At 37.9% G+C, this 22,506-nt stretch overlaps 1 protein-coding gene across 3 annotated transcripts in view; it reads left to right on the top strand.

Moving 5' to 3' along the window:
- AP1S3 (adaptor related protein complex 1 subunit sigma 3) overlaps positions 1-22,506 on the top strand; it is a 90,252-nt gene that overhangs the window by 51,390 nt on the left and 16,356 nt on the right. For all 3 annotated transcript variants that reach the window (XM_069104530.1, XM_069104531.1, XM_069104532.1), the window contains exons 2-3: positions 19,761-19,939; positions 21,687-21,795. In XM_069104530.1, coding sequence (XP_068960631.1) covers positions 19,761-19,939; positions 21,687-21,795 — 288 coding nt within the window. The remainder of the gene's footprint in view (positions 1-19,760; positions 19,940-21,686; positions 21,796-22,506) is intronic.

The following is a 22,506-nucleotide window of genomic DNA, read 5'->3' as shown; positions in this document are numbered from 1 at the left end:
GTTTGCCCACATCCTCTCCAGCATTTGTCATTTTCCTGTTTTGTCATCTTAGCCAGTCTGACTGGTGAGATGTGGTACCTCAGAGTTGTTTTGATTTGCATTTCTCTAATCAATAGTGAATTAGAGCATTTCTTCATGTGCTTATAGATAGCTTTAATTTCTTTCTCTGAAAACTGCCTGTTCATATCCTTTGACCATTTATCAATTGGGGAATGACTTGTATTCTTATAAATTTGACTCAGTTCTCTGTATATTTTAGAGATGAGTCCTTTGTCAGAGACATAGGTTGTAAAGATTCTTTCCCAATTTCCCACCTCCCTCTTAATCTTGGTTACATTGGCTTTATTTGTACAGAAACTTTTCAATTTCATGTAGTCAAAATTATCCATTTTACATTTTATAATGTTCTCTAATTCCTGTTTCGTCATGAAGTCATTCCCTCTCCACAAGTCTGATAGGTAAACTATTCCTTGTTTTAGCAGACTGCTTACAGTATCAACCTTTATACCTAGATCATGAACCCATTTAGACTTGATTTTGGTATATGGTGTTAGATAATGGTCTATGTCCAGTTTCTGCCATACTATATTCCAGTTTTCCCAGCAGTTTTTGTCAAATAGTGAGTTCTTATCCCCAAAACCAGAGTCTGGGGGTTTATGAAACAATACATTACTGTAGTCATTGACTTCTGAATCTCGTGTGCCTAATCTATTCCATTGATCCACTCCTCTATTCCTAAGCCAGTACCAAGTAGTTTTGATGACTGCTGCTTTATAGTACAGATTGAAATCTGGTAAAGCTAGTCTACCTTCCCTAGCATTTTTTTTTTCATTAATTCCCTTGATATTCTGGACCATTTATTCTTCCAGATGAATTTTGTTACCATTTTTTCTAACTCTATAAAGTAGTTTTTTTGGTAAATTAATTGGTATGGCACTAAATATATAATTTAATTTAGGTAAAATTGTCATTTTTATTATATTAGCTCAACCCAGCCATGAGCAATTGATATTTTTCCAGTTAGTTAGATCTGACTTTATTTGTGTGAAAAGTGTTTTGTAGTTATGATCATACAGGTCCTGGATTTGTTTTGGCAGGTAGATTCCCAAATATTTTATAATGTCTACAGTAACTTTAAATGGGATTTCTCTTTCTACTTCTTGCTGTTGAGTTTCATTGGAAATATATAGGAATGCCGAGGATTTATGTGGGTTTATTTTATATCCTGCAACTTTGCCAAATTTATTTATTGTCTCAAGCAGTTTTTTACTTGATTCTCTAGGATTCTCTAAATATATCATCATATCATCTGCGAAGAGTGATAGCTTGGTCTCTTCTTTGCCTAACTTGATTCCTTTGATTTCTTTTTCTTCTCTAATTGCTACTGCTAACATTTCTAGTACCAGATTGAATAAGAGGGGTGATAGTGGACACCCTTGTTTCACCCCTGATCTTATGGGAAATGCTTCCAGCTTCTCCCCATTGCATATAATACTTGCTGATGGCTTTAAATAGATGCTACCTATTATTTTAAGGAAGGCTCCATTTATTCCTATACTTTCTAATGTTTTTTTAATAGGAATGGATGTTGTATTTTGTCAAAAGACTTTTCTGCATCTATTGAGATGATCATGTGGTTTATGCTAGTTTTATTGTTGATATGCTCAATTATACTGATGGTTTTCCTAATATTAAACCATTCTTGCATTCCTGGAATAAATCCTACCTGATTAAAGTGTATTTTTCTTGAGAGAAGTTGCTGTAGTCTTTTGGCTAGTATTTTATTTAGAATTTTTGCATCTATATTCATGAGGGAGATTGGTCTATAATTTTCTTTCTCTGTTTTATCTCTTCCTGATTTAGGTATCAGTATCATATTTGTGTCATAAAAAGAATTTTGTAGGACTCCACTAATTTTCCCAAATAATTTGTAGAGTATTGGAATCAATTGTTCTTTAAATGTTTGATAGAATTCACTAGTGAATCCATCTGGCCCTGGAGATTTTTTCCTAGGGAGGTGACTTGATGGCTTGTTCAATTTCTTTTTCTGAGATGGGATTATTTAAGTAATTTACTTCCTCTTCAGTTAATCTGGGCAACTTGTATGTTTCTAAATATTCATCCATTTCCCTAAGATTGTCAAATTTATGTGCATACAATTGGGAAAAATAATTCCTAATTATTGTTTTGATTTCCTCTTCATTGGAGGTAGATTCACCCTTTTCATTTTTGATACTCATAATTTGGTTTTCTTCTTTCTTTTTTTTTTATCATATTGACTAAGGGTCTATCAATTTTGTTGGTTTTTTCATAAAACCAGCTCTTGGTTTTATTTATTAGTTCAATAGTTTTCTTAATTTCGATTTTATTAATCTCTCCTTTAGTCTTCAGTATTTCTAGTTTAGTATTTAATTGGGGATTTTGAATTTGTTCTTTTTCCAGGTTTTTTAATTGCATGCCCAATTCGTTGAGCTCCCTTTTCTCTAATTTAATCACATATGCACTCAGGGATATAAAACTTTCCCTAAGAACTGCCTTTAATGAATCCCACAGATTTTGGTATGTTGTCTCATTATTATCATTCTCTTGAATGAAATTACTGATTGTTTCTATAATTTCTTGTTTGACCCACTCATTCTTTAGGATCAAATTGTTTAATTTCCAGTTAGTTTTTAGTCTGTCTTTCCCTGGCCCTTTATTGCATATAATTTTTATTGCATCATGATCTGAGAACGATGCGTTTAATATTTCTGCCTTACTGCATAGAATTGTGAGGTTTTTATGCCCTAGAACATGGTCAATTTTTGAATATGTGCCATGAACCGCTGAGAAGAAAGTATATTCCTCTTTATCCCCATTCAGTTTTCTCCAGAGATCTATCATACCTATCCTCTCTAAAATCCTGTTCACCTCCTTAACTTCTTTCTTGTTTATTTTGAGGTTGGATTTATCAAGTTTAGATAGGGGGAGATTAAGGTCTCCCACTAGTATAGTTTTGCTATCTATTTCTTCCTCTAATTCCTTTACCTTCACCTCTAGGAATTTGGATGCTATACCACTTGGTGCATATATGTTAAGTAGTGATATTGCCTCATTCTAGATGGTAGCCTTTTAACAGGATATAGTTTCCTTCCTTATCTCTTTTAATTAGGTCAATTTTTGCATTTGCTTTATCTGAGATAAGGATTGCTACCCCTGCTTTTTTTACTTTAGCTGAGGCATGATATATTTTACTCCAACCTTTTACCTTTACCTTGTGTGTATCCCTCTGTTTCAAATGTGTTTCTTGTAAACAGCATATTGTAGGATTATGATTTCTAATCCATTCTGCTATCCATCTCCATTTTATAGGAGAGTTCATTCCATTCACATTTATAGTTATGATTGTTATCTGTTTCTTTCCCCTCATCCTATTCCTGCCCCTGTTAATGTTCGTATTTTCCCTCCCTTCTCCCTTCCCCCCCTTAATAGTTTTCCTTTTGACCACCGCCTCCCTCAGTGTTTCCTTTTCGGCCCCCCTCCCTTTTCCTCCCCTTTTCCCCTTACTACTTCCCTCCCTACAAATCACTCCCACCCCCCTTTTGTAACCCTTTCCCCCTCCTACTACCTGTAGGATATTGTTATACTTAATGACGTATGCTATTTTTTCTTCGCATCAAGAATGACAGGAACAGATCTCATGAGAAGCTCCTCTCCCTCCCCTCTTTCCCTCTAAAATGATGTGTGTTCTCCTTGTTTACCTTTCTAAGTCACTGTTGCTTCTTGTAATTGGAGGTTGAATTTTCCATTGAGTTCTGGCTTTTTTATCAAGAAGGTCTGGAACTCTGTTATATCATTGAATGACCATCTCTTTGCCTGGAAGAATATGCTCAGTCTCGCTGGGTATGTGATCCTTGGTTGTAATCCGAGCTGTTTTGCCTTCCTGAAAATTGTATTCCACTGCCTCCGATCTTTCAGTGTGGAGGCTGACAAATCCTGTGCAATCCTCACTGTGGACCCTCGATATTTGAATTGTTTCTTTCTGGCTGCTTGAAGTATTTTCTCTTTTATCTGGTAGTTCTGGAGTTTGGCCACAACATTTCGAGGATTTTTCAGTTTGGGATCTCTTACAGCAGGTGTCCGGTGGATTCTGTCGATTTCTATTTTCCCCTCAGGTTCTAGTATCTCAGGGCAGTTTTCCTTAACGAGCTCTTGGAGAATGTTGTCCAGGCTCATTTTTTCATCATAATTTTCTGGTAGGCCTATGATTCTCAGATTATCTCTCCTGGATCTGTTTTCCAGCTCAGTTATTTTTTCTTTGAGGTATTTTACCTCTTTTTCTACTTTTTCATTTTTGTTGTTTTGCTTGGCTAATTCTTGGTTCCTCATAGAGTTATTTGTTTCCATTTGTTTAATTCTGGTTTTTAGCAAATCATTTTCCTTGGTTAATTTTTGAAGCTCCTTTTCCATATCATACACTTTTCTTTTTAGAGAGATGTTTTCCTCATTATAATGTTTTTCGAATTCTGCTATTTTCGTTTTGAGAGTATTATTCATTTTGTCTTCTATCTCTCTCATTTTGCTTTCAAAGTTCCTTTTGATCTCATCTAGGAGAGCCTTCTGTGCTTGGGATCCATTCTCTGTTGAAGTCTCAGCTGTGGGTGTGGAGTCCACATTGTCTCCCTCTGAGGTTGGTTCCTCCCTCTGAGGATAGTAGGACTCCAGAGTCTTTGTCTTTGTAGTCTGCTTTCTACCCATTTTGAGGCAGTGTCCTAGCCACGCCCTTCCTCTAGGATCCCAAGCCTTTATTGTAGAGGGTTTTGCCCTGGGGCAAGAGTTACTATATTTTCAGGGTCAGAGGGGGGGTTTGGAGCAAGTGGGGTTCACTCTGTCATCCCCGTCTTTGGAGGTCCTGAAAGGGGCTTTTTTTTTTTTAAAAGATTTCTGGGCTATGAAGTGGTAGCTCCACGAGTGTTTGCTGTCCAGTATAGGGGCCCCTGTATTTGCTTCTTACCTTGCTCTTTCCAGTCCCAGCCCTTTGGTGATAGGCCTGGTAGTGGACCTTGTGGTTGGTGGGAAGACTTGCCCTCCGAGTTGATCAGGCCCCTTCCAGGCCTGCGTCCTTCCGCCAGGCACACCACGCCTTCCCGCAGGCCACTGCGCCTTCCCGGCCTGTGTCTGCCGCCGGGCCTTCCCAGCCTGCGCCCTCTGCGCCGCTGCCGCCGGGCCTTCCCCCATGCTTGCCTTTCTACCTCAACAGTTCCCACTGCTTTCTTATAGGGTAAGGGTGTATATTGTCAGTTTTGGATTGCTAAATATCCCTGGTGCTCGTAGGAGTCCTCAAAGATGTCCCAGGGACTTTGCTAGACTCTTTACAATACCCATAGGTATCTGTGTATATCATACCCCCTCTGTTTTGGCATACTATGATCATACTAATATGGTAGCTCCACGGGTTGTCCATAACACTAATATTCATTTTTTTTTCTTTTTGGAGGGGGGAAGACTGGGTAATTGAGGTTAAGTAACTTTCTCAAGGTCACACAGCTAGTTAAGTGTTAAGTGTCTGAGGCCAGATTTGAACTTGGGTCCTCCTGACTCCAGAGCTGGTGCTCTATTCACTGTGCCACCTAGTGACTCCCAGCACTAGTATTCAAATAGAGGAAGACATGGCAGCTTTCACAGAAAATTAGTGGGTCTGAAATCTCTTTTCTTTAGTAGAGACTTCTGTTATACAAGATGCTGTAGGGAAATCTTGGTTAATGGTAATGGTCAGTGGGTTCCCACAGTCCTAGAGTGGGTTCTTTCATTTTTAGGTCTGTTAAGAAATTAAACTGTTTTAGATTCTCATGCATCCTGCCTGTGTGTTCACTTCTGGAAACTCCTAGAATGGACCTTGGTTACACTTGATACCAGAGGGAGGAACATAGAGGGTGGGGATATCAAATAAGTTGATAGTCTCACATTTTTCACCTTGGTTTTTACTGTCCAATAAGTTATTTAAATGGAAAGAGCACAGGACTTAAGTCGGAAGATCTTGGCTCTGGTCCTAGCTCAAGCATTTATTGTTTGTGCAACCTTGGACAAGTTATTCCATTTCTCTCAATCTCCTTACCTTTAAAATCAAAATAGAGCAGCACTGTGACATTGGGGACAGAGGCTTGTTGTTAAGTCATGTCCAACTCTTCATGGCTCTATATGGGGTTTCCTTGGCAAAGTTACTGCAGTGGTTTGCATTTCCTTCTCCAACTCATTTGACAAATGAGGAAACTGAGGCAAGCAGGGTTAAGTGACTTGTCTCGGTCACATAGCTAGTAAGTGTCTGAGGCTGGATTTGAACTCAGGAAGATGAATCTTCCTGACTCCAGGCCTGGCACTCTATCCACTATACTTCTTGGCTTCTCCTAGGATAGAGGCTAAAGACTTGAAACTGAGGAAGGTTTGGGTTGTTGAGTCCCATCTCTGATGTATAACAGCTGTGTGATGATGGATGTCATAGTAACCTCAGTGCCCTTGGCAACTATTCAAGGGTATAAATTGTCAACCGTCAAATTACAGATGAAAAGTTTCATATTATTCTTCACCTGCTAGATGTTTTCTGTACATGACAGGCCACTGTCTCCCAAAGACTCTTCTGGAGCTTTGCCCAAGTGGACCCCCTTGTTGGGGATGTATGTACTCCTTCCTCACTTCTAATTCATAGAATTCCTAGTTACCTTCAAAGCCCTCCTCAGGTGTCCTCCCTCCCCCAGGAGGTCTTTCCTAAGGCCCCCATTTGTTAGCACTCTTCCCCCTCTTGTATATTTAGTATGTCTTTTGTGTTTCCTTCTTTGTGCTCCTGTTGTATTCATCCCCCACCCCACCCCCATGGATCCACTACTCTCCAGAAGAAAGCAAACTCTTTGAGGGCAGGGATTTTTTCTTTTCTTTCTTTTTTCTATTTTTTTAGTCTTTATAATTTTATAATTTATGATTTGGTCTTTATAATTTTATAATTTCATCTTTGTAATTTTATAATTTGGTCTTTATAATTTTATAATTTATAATTCCTATCCTGGCATGGCACTTTATACACAGAGTAAGTACTTGATACATGTTTATTGAATTAATAATAGCGTTTATGTAGCAATTTAAGGTTTACAAACTTTATCTCGGTTTATCCTTGTAACAAACTGGGAGGTGGGTGCTATTATTATTTCTTGCTGTTATTCTCGTTATCATCTCTTTTTTTATAAACGAGGAAACAGGTACTGAGGGGAGTTCAAGTGACTTGCCCAGGGTTACTATACCTCCCGGGTCTGAGACTGTTTGATTCCTCAGATAAACATTAAGTACCTTCTGGACAGCTAGGTGGTGCCAGAGTGCACACAGTGCCGGGCCTGGATTTAGGAAGACTCATCTTCCTGAGTTCAAATCTGGCCTTTGACACTTTTTAGTTGTGTGATCTTGGGCAAGTCACTTAAACCCTGTTTACCTCAGTTTTCCTTATCTGTAAAATGAGATGGAGAAGGAAATAGCAAACTACTCCTGTATTTTTGCTAAGAAAACCCTAATGGGGCCATGAAGAGTAGGACAGGACTGAAAACAACTGAACACATACACACACAGAACGACATTACATTTGGACCCATAAAGTGGTTGAAACCTGCCAAGGGATGGAATAAAAAGAATGTAAAGGACTGACATGCCTAAAAACACCTTTAGAGGAGAAAAGAAACAGGTGTCTACTACGTGGCCAGTCACTGTGCTACTAAGTGCTGGGGATTCACAAAAAGGCAAAAGATGGTCCCTGCCCTGCAGGAACTCACAGTCCAATGGAGGAGTCAGTGAGCAAACAGATATATACAGATAAGATGAATGGGGAAAAACTCAAAAGGGAAGGCAGTAGAATTAAGAGGGATAGAGGGGAGGAACCAAGATGGTGCAGTAAAAGCAGAATTAAGAGTGATAGAAGCTGGGACTGCAGCTAGAATGTGAAGGAAGCCAGGAGGTAGAAATGAGGAGTGAGAGTATTCCAGGCATGGGGGACAACCAGAGAAAATTGGGGAGAGAGGGAGTGAGAGAGAAGAGAAGAGGAGAGAAGAGAGAAAGAGAAGGAGGAAGAGAGAGAGAAGAGAGAATATGAATGAGAATGCCCTTAAGCAGCATACCTTTTAATGAAGGAGAACATTGTAAATAACTGGGAGAAATACAAAGTTTATACAGATGGAGTTCCTGACACTGATGAAATCACTTTGTTGCTCTTTGAGAAGCCCTGAATGACTTGGTTGCCTATTTTGTAAGCTTGTTATAAGAATCAGGGGATTGTAGGTCTAGATTTAGAAGGGACATTAGGCCAATCCCCTTGTTTTGAAAGAGGAGAAAACTGAGTTGGGGAGGTTAGATAATTTGCCCAAGGTCACACAATTTACAAATGAGATGGCAGACGAGAAAATATTTTGAAAATGTCAAATGTAGCATAAATATAAGGAGTCATTTTCCAGTTAAATTGTTAGCTTTTTTAGTTCTAACCCAGCTAATGCTGATTGTTTTGTAATGCAAAACCCTTTCCTGTGACCAACTCCAATCTTGCTCAGGGCTGGGTCCTAAACCACCTAAGACAAAACTTCTTCCTGATACTGATCACTCCCTAAAAGATTAAACATTAACACTAAATACTGTATTACTGTTGTGATCTCTGAATACCTGTTATTATTTCCCTTTTTCTTACACTGACTAACCTGGGTTTTTTCCTGGCTTAGTGGTTACAGTCTTGTGGGTGACTCACCTGTGTTCCAGTGCCAGGATTCTTATAATATTTAAAATGTCTAAACCTATAGCTTCCCCCCCCCCCAAAAAAAGTGTGGGGGGTGGTAGGGAAGTGGATGGGCAAGGTAGAGTCCTTTGTATCAGCATTTGTTTATTATTCACTTAGTAAATGTTAAATTATTGAATACCTGCTATGTGGAGGTCCTGTAACATCTTTTTTCTCTCATGGAAACCAGTCAATGCAAGCATTTATTAAATGCACACTTTGTGCCATGTACTGGGCCTGGAGTCAGGAAGATTCATCTTCCTGAGTTCAAATCTGGCTTCAGACACTAGTTGTATGACCCTGGACAGGTCACTTAACCCTGTTTGCCTCAGTTTCCTCATCTATAAAATGGTCTGGAGAAGGAAGTGGAAAACCATTCCAGTATCTTTTTTTTTTTTTTTTACCACTCCAGTACCTTGGCAGAGAAAACCCCAAATGAGCTCACGGAGTCAGACTTGACTGAACCACAGCCTAAAGGCTGGGGGCCTCGTTTCCTCATAAGTAAATTAAGGTGGTAGAACTAGATGGTCCCTACATTCCTGTTAACTCTGAGTCCCAATGATTCTAGAGCAGGATAGTTCTTAAGCTTTTGTATTTCTGAGACCTCCTTGAAAGTCTGGTGAAGCCTTCTCAGAATAATGTTTTTTGCCTACATTCATAAATGAAGAAAATGCTGTTTCACTTACAGGTTAGTGAAAAGAAAGATGTATTTTCCCCCATATTCAAGGTCGTGGACTCCCAGAAATCTGCGAGGGCATCCTAGATAGAGTGAACAAGAAAAGGCAGGAGAGCAAGTGGCAAGTTACTGCAAAGGAAACCCAAGGAGCTAATAGATGAAACAAGTACCCTCGCTCCTAGGAGCCACATCTTACCGTGACAAAGATATAAAATAAATTTGTTGTTGTTTAGTGGTATTTCAGTTGTGTCCTACTCTTCGTGACCCCATTTAGGCTTTTCTTGGCAAAGATACTGGAGTGATTTGCCAGTTCCTTCTCCAACTCATTTTACAGATGAGGAAACTAAGGCAAATAGGGTTAAGTGACTTGCCCAGGGTCATATAGCTAATGTCTGAGGCCAGATTTGAACTCAGGTCTTTCTGACTCCAGGCCTAAGTGCTTTATCCACTGTGCTACCTAGCTGCTCCTATTTCAAAACAAAACAAAACAGCACGCTTCAAATAAAGGAAAAATATCTTTAAATTGTCAGTTTCTGTTCAGACTAATTCACATTATCTTGATAAAAGATAGGTCATTGGGGTGGCTAGGTGGCGCAGTGAATAGAGCTCTGGCCCTGGAGTCAGGAGGACCTGAGTTCAGATGCGTCCTGAGACACTTAAAACACACACACACACACACACACACACACATACACACACACACACACACACACACACACACACACACACTAGCCCTGTGGCCTTTGGCAAGTTACTTAACCCTAATTGCCCTCCAAAAAAAAAAAGCAAGAACAAAAAAAGAAGATAGGTCATTTATTTCTCTGGTTTAAAGCTTTGACAAAGTACTTGACTGATAACCTGAATCCATGTACTTAAGGAATATATAAGCAATATATACTGGGAGAGTACACTTACTGGAAAATTCTGTTGTAATTGACATTGGATATTATAGCCCAACATCCTGCCTGAAAGAAAAGAATCAGTAGTTGAGGTCTGGGAGATGAGACTATAGAAACAGATGATCTTCCACATTTATATTCTTCCCCTGGCTCCTTCCCCCACCCCTCCATTTAAAAAGTTAAGTTAAAAGATGAGGCTTTTATTCTGATGTTAAAAATACCTCACTTTTTGTGGCCAAGTCTAAGGTTGTGGTTCAGAACTACACTGAACAGGACTCACCCAGTTATACTAAATATAGTGTTAATTGGACCAGAACCTAGAACAACACATCAGGGAGTTTTGAACAAATAATCTTCCACGCCCTCAGTAGTGGGAATAGTCTCACCTTGTATTGGTCAATCAGAACAAAGGTCTTACTTTGAACCTCGATGAATTGGCTACTTTCCTCCTGTTCAAACCCTCTCCATGCACATTCAGACTCTAATAAATCAGAAGAGACAGAGAGGTAATGGGATACTCCCAAATTGGGAATTCTACAAAGGAAAGGTTAATTTCCAGGAAACATCATTGTTGGCATCCAGTATGATAGGGAGCAGAGAGAATCACCTAATGCCTTCTTTGTTAAAGGTTTAAATTCATGCAATGGAAAGATTTTTTCATAGAAAACATATACCTCTGATATTTAAATGAGAAGTAAATCATAAAATGGGATATTTTACAGAAATTCATTTTATAGTTGTCATAGGATGCCATCTATTGTCTGCCATTTGTGACCTCATCTCCCTTCAGTAGAATCTGACTCTTCATGGCCCTATTTGGAGTTTTCTTGGCAAAGATATGGGAGTGGTTCGCCATTTCCCTCTCCAGCTCATTTTACAGATGAGGAAGCTGAGGCAAACAGGGTGAAGTGACTTACCCAGGTCACATAGCTAGTAAGTGTCTGAGGCTGGATTTGAACTCAGACCTTGGTGCTTTATCCACTGTACCACCTAGCTGCCCTGTGTTCACCTATATGCCTTTGCTGAAAGTGCTCACTCCTCGTAGTCTACCCTATCCCTTCTTTCCTTTTGCCTTTTTAAGTCCTACCTATTCTTTAAGGCATAGCATAACTTCTATTTCTAAAAGTCAGAAGCGATGGTAGCTTCTCTGCTAGAGAGCTGTGTAATATTGGAAAAGTCACTTTATCTTGTGTCTCATTCTTTCTCTATAAAGAAGGCATGAGACTAAAGAAGCCCTGGGTTCTATGATTCCTCCATGAATCCTTTCCTGACCACTCTAGCATAAATTCCTCTACTCTTTGAACTTTAAGCCCGTAAGCCCTCCAAAGTACCATCCATTTGGTACTTAATAATATGGTATTATATCACCTCATATTTTTGGCTTGTCCAATTCTTTAACATTTTTCTAGTGTCTATTTTCATCAACTTCAATGTAGATTCTTGAGTCGAGGTTATATTCTTTTATCCCCTACTGCCTCTAACGCATAGAAAACATCTATACACGTGCACATATCATTATGTATTTCAATGAATAACTGATTAATAACGTGCTGAGGAAGATTGTTCATTGAAGCTGGTAGTATGGCTGCTGACATCTTTTAAAGAGAGTGTATACAATATGACATGATTGGAGGCAGGTAAATGTCAATAGATTCCTTATCCTTAAACTCCCATTCATGAAGGTCATTTTTTGGGTCCAGCCTTCTGTAGGTGAGGTCACTGTGGTTCCATGTCAAAATCAGTTAAATTCAGTAAGTTGTTGGATTGTTGTTCAACTTTCTGTGTTCTGAAGTTATCTGTTTCTTTTTTTAACATCTTGGGCTCCAGATTGGTGTTGATTTAGCCTAAAGCTTTCCTGAAAGTTCATTTCTGTCAGTGGTGGCTGTAGAGTTGATATTCTAGAAAAAGACTTAATCCCAAGGGTCACAGGAATAGTATGGCTTCTGGGCTACTATTGTGCAACCAGGATTAGGGTCTAATTTGGTCCAGGAACTAATGGAGACACTCAAGGCCAAAACAATTCTAATATACTGTCCTTGAGGGTACTTAAGATGGCACATCATCTTAAGTTTCATTTGTGTCTTTTTCAGGTGGCTGATAATGGGAATGGTTTTCTCTAGAGGTGCTTTGGTTCAGCCATGCACCTTAAATGAATTTGGGGAGAAATAGACTGACCTAAGAAGTATTCTGTTCAATTTCTGCACTCAATATTTACTAGCTGTGATGTAACCTATAAGGATATATATTGTGTCTTGTGAGGGGATTTCATAAAATTTATTTTCTGAATAATTTCTTCAAGTTAAAAGGAATTTATTTTTATCATTAGTGTGAATTTAACCTCATTTTAAAGTGTTAATCAAGTATAACTTTAAAATAAACTTGTGAATTCTAGGGGGAAAAAACGCCTAATATTTGATTATTTCAATAGAGACCAAAAGCTGTGACTTCATAAGTTTTTGTGCTTCCTCCATTAATGTTGATCAAAACAGCTTTCTCTCAATGTCTTTATCAAGTCTTCTCTGAATTGCTATGAACGAAAAGAATGATCACCAAAAGTTTGGGTTACCCAAAGATTTGGAAACAAATTTAGTGCCGATCAGTTAAAGGAAAGTCTAAATGAATCTTGGTACCTGAATGTAATGGAACATTACTTTACCATAATGATTGACAAGTTATTCCAAGCATCATGGGAAATACTTAGGCTTGATAGAGAGAAAATGAAGTAAATTGTACCAGAAAAACAATGTACTCAATGCAAATGTTTATCTGTAATAGTGCAGTTCCTGGTATATAGTAGACCTTTTAAAAATATTTGTGATTACACAATATAATTACACAATTATATTATGATTATACAATATAAAAATGCTCATTCCTTTCCCACCTTCCACTAAATGGAAATGTGCCTCCCCCCCCCCAAAAAAAAAAAAGGGAAATTGAGCTCTGTGTAATTGCCAAGCTTGGCCCTGGAGAACAGTTGAGAAAAGTATCCTCCCTTTCCTTTCTTGAAGAGGGTATAGGGGACTAGAGGACATTTCTCTTGGTTTCATTTGAGATTCAGGTTTCTGAGGTGTAATACAAGGACAGACAGAGCACCGCAAGATAGAACAGAGAAAGTAAAGCAAGCTAGCTTTATTGAACCAAAATACTCCCAACAGTAAAGGTAATCAGGGAGGGTGGCAGCCAGGTCCATTGGAAGACCATTGGAGGACACACCTTTAAGAGAGTAGATTTTTAGTAGGGTTCTTCTCTGTGTCAGGCAGAACCAGATATGGAGGTTAAGGTTGGCAAGCAGAGCAGGGAGCCTGGACCTGATATACAAGATCCAAATTCTGGGATTGGTGCTTATTCATGCTGAAGAGAACCCAAGGGGAATTGGTGACTGGTTCCCCACCCCTGGGCTAGTTGATATTCAAAGGCAGGAAGAGGGACTTTGCTATTGCTGCAGGCCTTCAGAAGAATTACTCTGGATTTGAGACTCCACAGAAGCTTCCTTTAGCAAGATGGGGAGGCTGCTAAGATATTGAACGTTACTGAATATATTATCAGTACCATATGAAAACTGTCTGGTCAACAGGGCAGGCTTGGTAGCTCATGTGATCTTGTCTGCCACTCCACGTGGGTAAACCTTTTTATATCTTGATATTCAAGATAGTTTGGAAGGCCTGGCCAAAGCTATCCAAAGGTTGAATGGATGTCAAAGCAAAGGTTTGATAAAATTGAGAGATTTATGTTCCAGAACAGGTTGAACAAGATGGCCTCTGAGATCTTTTGATTCAGTGATTCTTAATGTAGACTTGATATTTTGGTTGTTTTGGAAATGTATTTTTTTCAAATATACCAACTTAAGTCATAAAGAGTCATAAAAGAGAGTACTTGGACTTAGGATATTTCTTCTTATTATATAGAGTTATTCAACAGTTTTTTGTTCTGTGTATTTAAGATTTCTTTTCCCAAGTTGTGAAGTCCAACCATTCTGGAGAACAATTTGGAAATAGACCCAAAAATTGTTCATACTCTGACCCAGCAATCCCACTACTAGATTTGTATCCCAAAGAGACCAAAGAAAAGGAAAAAAAGGATTTATTTATACAAAAATATTTATAGCAGCTCTTTTTGTGATGGCAAAGAATTGGAAATTGAGCGGATGTCCCATCAATTGGGGAATGGCTGAACAAGTTGTGATGGAATACTATTGTGCTATAAGAAGTGACTAGCATAATGGTTTCAGAAAAACCTAGGGAGACTTATTTGAACTGATACACAGTGGAGTGAGTAGAACTAAGAGAACATTATACACAGCAACAGCAATGTTGTAAGGATAATTAGATGTGAAAGATTTAGCTACTTTTAAGACAATGATTCAAGACCATTCCAAAGTACTTATTATGAAAGATGCTATCTAGTTGAGGGAACTGATCAACTCTGAGTGCAGATTGAAGCATATATTTTTTTAAACTTTTTTCTTCCTTTTTTTTTGGTGTGTTTTCTGTTGCAGCATAGCTAATATGGAAATGTGTTTTTCATTACTTCATGTATAATTGATATTGTTTGCCTTCTTAAGGGCTGGGGTGGGTATGAGGTGAGGAGGGAGGGAGAGAATTTGGAACTCAAATTTTTAAAAATGAATGTTAATTCTTTTGCCCGTAATTGAGAAAGATTTAACAAACTAAATTAAAAATATATTTTAAAAAGATTTCTCTCCCCAGCTAGATTATCGGCGTGGAATGTGAGTTTGTATATGTATATGAGGTTTCATAATATTCCCCGACACAATTGATGAATATGGAGGTCCCTTAATGTTTTTAGATCACTAGGGTCCATTTTACAAATGATCTTTCAGGTGAGTAAGTGGTATTCTAATTAGCTGAAGAATTAACAGATTTCAACAGAATTTACCTTTATTTCTTCCTTCTGGATCAGACTGAATACCCAGAATTCCATTTTGCAGCAATGTAATCTGTAATATAAATAGAAAGCAAATTTCAACATGGAACAAATCTTTCTTTTTTTCTTACTCTTGTGATTTATAGCTTGTAGGTATGTACCTGTGCTTTCTAATCATTATTTCTTTTTGAATGCATTTTGATTGGGATAAACATTTCTGTTAATGTGCCTTGCCATGTGTTAGAAGTAGTTAAAATTGGTTTGCTTATTACACAATATAAAAAAAGCACCAAAGAGTTGCAGAGGGTCCAGAGAATAGCCACCATGAGGCAAGGTTGCAAGAACTGGTCTGGTTTCATCTGGAAGAGAAAATTGAGGGCAGACTTATTCATGTCATTCTCTTTGGGTATTTGAAAGGCAAGTTATACTAAGATGAGTGCAAAATTATTTTCCATATTTCCTTGGGACAACACCCAGGGAAATTGGCTTAAATTGCATCACGAGAGAGAGTAATGAGGAAGATTTCCAACCAATAAAACAAGACTGGCTACTAACTGAGATTGTAGGGTCTTTTTATGGTACAAACCTGACCAGCCTTTAAAAGAGTAAAAAATTGTCAAGTTCTAAATAGATGTCATTGATTTCCTTTTTTCTCCCCTGCATATCATAAATGTGATCAATAGAATGGAAGGAAGATGAGCAAGTCCTAGAGCTTGGTTATAGGATCTTAGACTTTTGAGTAAAAAACTCTAGAGTACCTAGTCTAACCCCCTCATTTTACGAAGAAGGCACCTGGAGCCTGGAGGTGAAATGATTTCTTCAAAATCAAGCAAATATTTGATAGAAAAGCTGGACAACAATTTAATTTCCATTTGTCTCTCAAGCAATTGATATCTTTATTTCCAATTGTTTACAAAATGCCAACCTTTTCCTCTATGCTCTCTTTAGAGCTGGAGTTCTTTGTAAGGTGAGTTGTGTGAACTTTAAAAAGAGATATTTGGGTAACTATATTTTAATATGATTGGTTTTCTTTGTAATCCTGTTTTATGTATTTTAAAACATTATTCTAAGAAAGGGTACTATTGGTTCCACATTTTCAATTTCTGTCCATCTCTAGACATCTCTGCCAGACCTTGAAGACAATGTCATGGTAGAAACCTTTCCTGTAGAATGATAATACTTTTTCTCAATTATATCCCACTTAGAGTTTTCCTAAAGTTTTGAGAGGTTTTTTCATTTTACAGGTGATGACAGCAAAATATTTCTGAGTAAATTAAAGTACAGTTAATTAAAAAATTTTAATAAAAATATAAGTTAAACCCAAGAATTTGTTGCCAAAATTTATTCTTGTTATGGATAAATTCTGTGTGATTGCCTTAAGCAGATTATCCTGTGGAAAAACAGTCTATGTTTGTAGTCATTTCCCTTAAACTGATGAACCTCTTTTAAATCCTTTGATGAACAATATACACATTTTTATGACTTCACTAACTTGAAAGAAGGCCACACCCCTAAGATCATAGATTTAGCACTGGCAGGGTCTCAAAGGTCATTAAATCCAACTCCCTTACTTTATAGGTGAAGAGACTAGTACATGAGGCAGGATTTGAGCCTATGTTGGAGCTCAGCTCTGTATGCATTATTCCATATATTTTTTTCATTAATCCATATTGATGGGGGGGAAAGGTAGCATACAATAAAAATAATTACATTCTGGTTGTTAAGTCATTTCAGTCATGTCTGACTCTTTGTGACCCCCTTTGGGGTTTTTTTGGCAAAGATACTGGAGTGGTTTGCCATTTCCTTCTCCAGCTCATTTTATAGAGGCAAACAGTGTTAAGTGACTTGCTCAGGGTCACACAGTAAGTGAGGTCATATTTGAACTCAGGTCTTTTTGACCTGAGGCCTGGCTTTCTATTCACTGTGCCAACCAGCTGCTCTAAATAATTACATAAAATTGTGATACTAAAATTTATGTAATTCTGCTTCTTCTGTATTTTCCCATTACACATACTAAGAGATTTATAATAAAATAGCACTAAGGTTTTATACAAAGCAGATTTTGGATTAAAAAAAAGGTATTTTTTAAAAAAAGAGCAGTAAGGTAAATACATTTTATGAAGGAAGTAGAAAACATCTCAAAACCTTTGGGTTGAGAAACCTCTTAAGCAGGGACTGCTATTTAAATTTCATCTGGACTCTCCCATCATATTTATAAGGCTCTCTCTGAAACTTCCATAAGAGTAACTGAAAAAAAATAGGAATCTAACTCATTTTATTCCTAAAAGAATTTTTCATTGAGTTCTTTTGAGTCCCTACTCTATGTGGTTATGATACAGTGACTGGTTTTAGGTAAAACAATAAGAATGAAATAAATTCTGGTTTCAAATATAATCTTCAGTGTTCGGGGCGGTGGGGGGGAGAACATAGGGAGTATGGTGGAAAGAATTCTTATTCACAGGAATTAAAGGATCTGCATTCAAATCCCAGCTTTCTCATTTTCTACCACTGTGCCATCATGCATATCCCTTAACTTCCCTACGTCTCATTTTCCATATCTGTAAAATGAAATGGTAGGATCAATTAGTTGCCTTCTAAGGTCCCTCCCATCTCCATGATCCAGTAGTATTATTGATTGACCTAACTTTATTTTTTTTTTTTATTAAGCAGTCGGGTTTAAGTAACTTGCTCAAGGTTACACGACCAGTTATTTCTGGGTGTGGTGCTGAGTATCTGAGCCCGGATTTGATCCAGGTCATCCCTACACTGGAGCCAGTGCTCTTACTCCCTGAGCCACCTAGCCGCCCCTAAGCAATTGGGGTTAAGTAACTTGCTCAAGGTTACACGGCCAGGTGTTTCTGGGTGGGTGCTAAGTGTCTGAGCCCAGGATTCGATCTCCAGGTCATCCCGACACTGGAGCCAGTGCTCTTACTCGTTGTGCTACCTGGCCGCCCCTATTGACCTAACTTTAATCTCAAAAATAACTGATTACTTTTGAAAGTCAAATGGATATGCAGGCAATAACTCCTAAATTGATCACATTTTAAAGTTTTAAAGTGGGGGTTCTTATTTGGGGTCCATGGTTAGGCATCAGGTACATGATTTGTGAACTTGGATTTGTTGTTGATTCATTTTAGTTTTGTCCAACTCTTTCTGAACTCATTTGGGATTTTCTTGGCAAAGATACTGGAGTGGTTTGCCATTTCATTCTCCAACTCATTTTGCAGATGAGGAAACTGAGGCAAACAGGGTGAAGTGACTTGCCCAGGGTCACACAGCTAGTAAATGTCTGAGGCTGGATTAGAACTCACAAAGATTGGTTTTCCTGACTCCAGGCCTGGGATTCCATCCACTGAGCCACGTAACTGTCCTGTGAACTTGGATAGGAAAAAAAAATTACATCTTTATTTTCACTAGCTGAAATTTAGTATTTCTTTCAATCATGAATGTAGGCAATAAATATTATTCTAAGAAGTCTTCTTTACCAGATTGCCAAAGAGATCACAACACAAAAAAGGATAAGAACCCATTTTCAAAAGCAAAGCTATATAGACTTTTAAAAATCCCTCAGGAAAAGGGAGAGAACTCATACAAAAAACCTATTTTTTGAATAAAAAAACACCATATTTTAAAGTTTATTTGAAATTAAAAAAAATTTTCTGTTATTTTCTATTTCTCCTTCTATTGTTTTAAAATTACTTTTAAGAGAAGTCAGAATATGATAATATGATAACTGACCTTTATACTTACAGCCCAAATAAAGAACAGGATATTGCCTTCAACTTCAAACATGGAGCTTTTTTTCCTCCTCTGTTCTCTTTATATTTGATTTCTTCTGTACCTTTTTTCTCCTCTCCTTTTCTTTTTGCTTTTTTTGTTTGTTTTTGTTTTTTTGCTTTTTGGAGGGGCAGTTGGGGTTAAGTAACTTGCCCAAGGTTACACAGCTAGTATTTTTGTGTGGGTGTTAAGTGTATGAGGCCAGAACCGAACTTGGGTCCTCCTGACTCCGGGCCGGCGCTTTGCTCACTGCGCCACATAGCCGCCCCTCCTCTTCTTTACTCTACATTTCTCTTCTTATCCTACCTTTTTATCCCTCTCAAGATATGAAATGGAAGCATACTTTTGTTTTATTTACTGAATTGTATTTTATATTCTTAATTTTAAAAAAGAGTTGAACATTTTGTATTTCTCTCTTGAAAACATAAAAGTGCTATTTATTTGTATATTGTCTTAATTAACTTGTTTTCCCTCATGGGTCAGGAGGCTCTCAGGGAACAAACAGATACTGTCCACCCCTGCCATGGATAAACACCTTGGAATTTTTTTTCTTGGTATTTAAAGTACTGTGTTTTTGACGGTGAGGTACTATACTGAATTGACAGCCAGATTATACACATGCTAGGAAGTTTTTTTTTTTTTCCTTAAGTCTTTTGATTACTAGAAGAATTTCATGGGAATTCTACTTTCTATAGATTGATTGCTGTTGAGATTTTGGTATTACTCCTGTGTTTTATTTTTTTTCTAGATTCATTTCATATTGCTGTTCAGTCGGCAAGGGAAATTAAGGCTGCAGAAATGGTATACCACACTCCCAGATAAAGAGAGAAAAAAGATTACCCGAGAAATTGTACAGATGATTCTATCTCGTAGTCAAAGGACAAGCAGTTTTGTTGACTGGAAGGATCTAAAAGTTGTTTATAAAAGGTGTGAGTAACTTAATGAGAACTTTTTTGGTCTTGGTCATGATTTTAAAGATTTGTTCTAAACTTGAAAATTGATTAATTTTCCAAACCACTCTTACTTTTTGTCCCAGGCACAAGACAGGAGTCAAATAGTCAAGCCACGAATAGACTTTTGAAATTGAGTTAGAAGAAATGCCAAAATCATTTAGTTTTGTTCACCCCATCTTATGGGTGAAGAAAATGAGGACCAGAGAGGTTCACTTGCTCTAGATAATACAACTAGGCAGTAGCAGAGAGAGCTAAGATTAAAACCTACATCTCTAATTTCCCGGCTTGATACTGTTCCCTTTATACTGATATAGACCTTTCTTCTACTTTAAGAAGGAATGATGGTCCAATTGTTTGAAAATAACCTTGAAAAAATCTAAAATGGAGGGGTTAGGATATCTGAGATGGTTGAGGAGAGATAGAGTGGGTGATAAGAGTTAACTCAGCGGGAGAACAAATATTTAATGATTTAGATATTGGCTAAGGTCTGCAAGCTGAAAAACCTGCACCTGAAAGAATTCCAAAATCTCAGAGAGTAATAAAGGAATTTAAAGGCTGGGTAGTGCAGCCAACACCTCAACAAAAGTTGGTGCCAGAACATACTCAACAAAGGGCCATCTAGCGTTTGCCAGAAGAACTGGATAACCCATTATCTACCAAGGTGGCCCATTCCACTTTGGGGAAAACTCTCCTTGTTAGGAAGACTTCCCTTATATTGAACCAAAATGTGCCCCTCTGCAACTTTTTGCCCATTTTTAAAAACACTGTCAAGCAGAATTTGACTTTTCACTCTTCCATAACTGGTTTATTGAGGTCAGGTTTTTAGTCTGTTAGTTCTTCTGCAGACTCATTCTTAGGGAAAAAAAATAAAAGACTAAACCACATTTCCTTTTATGCTTTTCTACCCTCTTAGCCAGTAAAAGGTCACATAGTGCCTATCTATAGTTTCCAAAGAGGATAATAAGCCACTCCTATTAGCTCTAAGAGAGTCTTACATTCTGTGAGCTAAGCCAGTAGAATGACCTTAGAATATTGGTGCTGGGTGGAACCTTAGAGCTTTTCTAAGTTGGACTGCTGTATTTTTACAGATAAGAAGCATGGTTCTTGGAAAGGTTAAGCTCAGGTTATATATTGCAAGAACCACATCATGTTCAGCAGTTTTATTGCAAAATGAACTCGTGTATTGTAGACTTAAGTTCCTGGAGCAGAAAAGTATGCCCAAAGGAATGTTTTCCATTGGAGACTTGCTCCATCTAGCCAGCCTACCTGAAACTTTGGATTCATTCATGATGGATACAGTTGTATAAAGTAGAAACACACTCATTCATTGCCAGTGGAGATAGTGCTCAGTCTGAAGGATAACATTTCAACACCATCATAGAATGTTAGAGACCATCTAATACAATCCCCTCATTTTAGAAATAAGGAAGGGAGGCCAAGAGGTGTCAAGTGCCTTGCCCAGGGTCATACAACTATTGAGTGTTTCAGCCAGGAATTGACCACAAGTATTATATCCACTATGAACATGTAATTACATGATTCAGATTTTGCTGTGTCTGGATAATGATAGGGCAGTTGACAAACAAACAGTTCTTTGATTAAGAGGGAAAGGTTCGTTGAAAAGAAGTGAAATATATGATCTTCCAGATTTTATTGGGAGGAAATATCTCCAAGTTGTTCAATATTTCAGTGAATTCTAATTCTCTTTCTCTCTGTTCTAGATATGCTAGCTTATATTTTTGTTGTGCGGTAGAAAATCAGGACAATGAGCTGTTGACACTAGAGATTGTACATCGTTACGTGGAATTACTAGACAAGTATTTTGGAAACGTAAGTTTTATTTTGGTATTTGCATGAAAATTAATAGAATCTTTCAAGCAGAATTTACCTCTCCTTTCTATTTTTGTCATTATTTCCTCACATTTGAAATGTCATGAAAATTACATGAAAATGTCAAATCCAGGGGCTGTACATTCTAGCTTGTGTTTAAGCCCAGACCTTGAGATTTTACTGCCCTCATGATAGCCTTATGCACAGATTGTTGTTGTTCAGCCTGTTTGACTCTTTTTTACCCCATTTGGGATTTTCTTGGAATCACTCTTACTAGAGTGGTTTGCTGTTTCTTTTTACAAATGAGGGAACTGAGGCAAACAGGGTGAAGTGACTTGCCCAGGGTCACACAGCTGTCAGAGGCCAGATTTGAACTCAGAAAGATAGATCTTCTTGCCTTCAGGCTGGGTGCTCTGTACTATGCCACCACCTAGCTGCCCCTGCGCAAGTAGTATAAGTATTTTGGAACTTGATATTTTCCCCCTAAATCCATTCCTCTTCCTAACTTCCCTATTGCTATTGATAGCACTACCATTCTCGAATGTTTATAACCTCACTCTTTTTCTCAACTCCACATTCTCACTACAAATATCCAATCACTTGCCATCATAGTAATGATAGCTAACATTTATATAGCACTTACTACGTGCCAGACACTGTACTAAGCATTTTACAATCATTATCTCATTTATTCCTTAAAATGATCCTGGA

The sequence above is a fragment of the Petaurus breviceps genome, unplaced genomic scaffold (genome assembly GCF_028583685.1).
Source record: "Petaurus breviceps papuanus isolate PSGF00001 unplaced genomic scaffold, PetGlider_PUasm1.0 688, whole genome shotgun sequence".
Taxonomy (NCBI): domain Eukaryota; kingdom Metazoa; phylum Chordata; class Mammalia; order Diprotodontia; family Petauridae; genus Petaurus; species Petaurus breviceps.
This window is presented reverse-complemented; position numbering and strand designations above follow the sequence as displayed.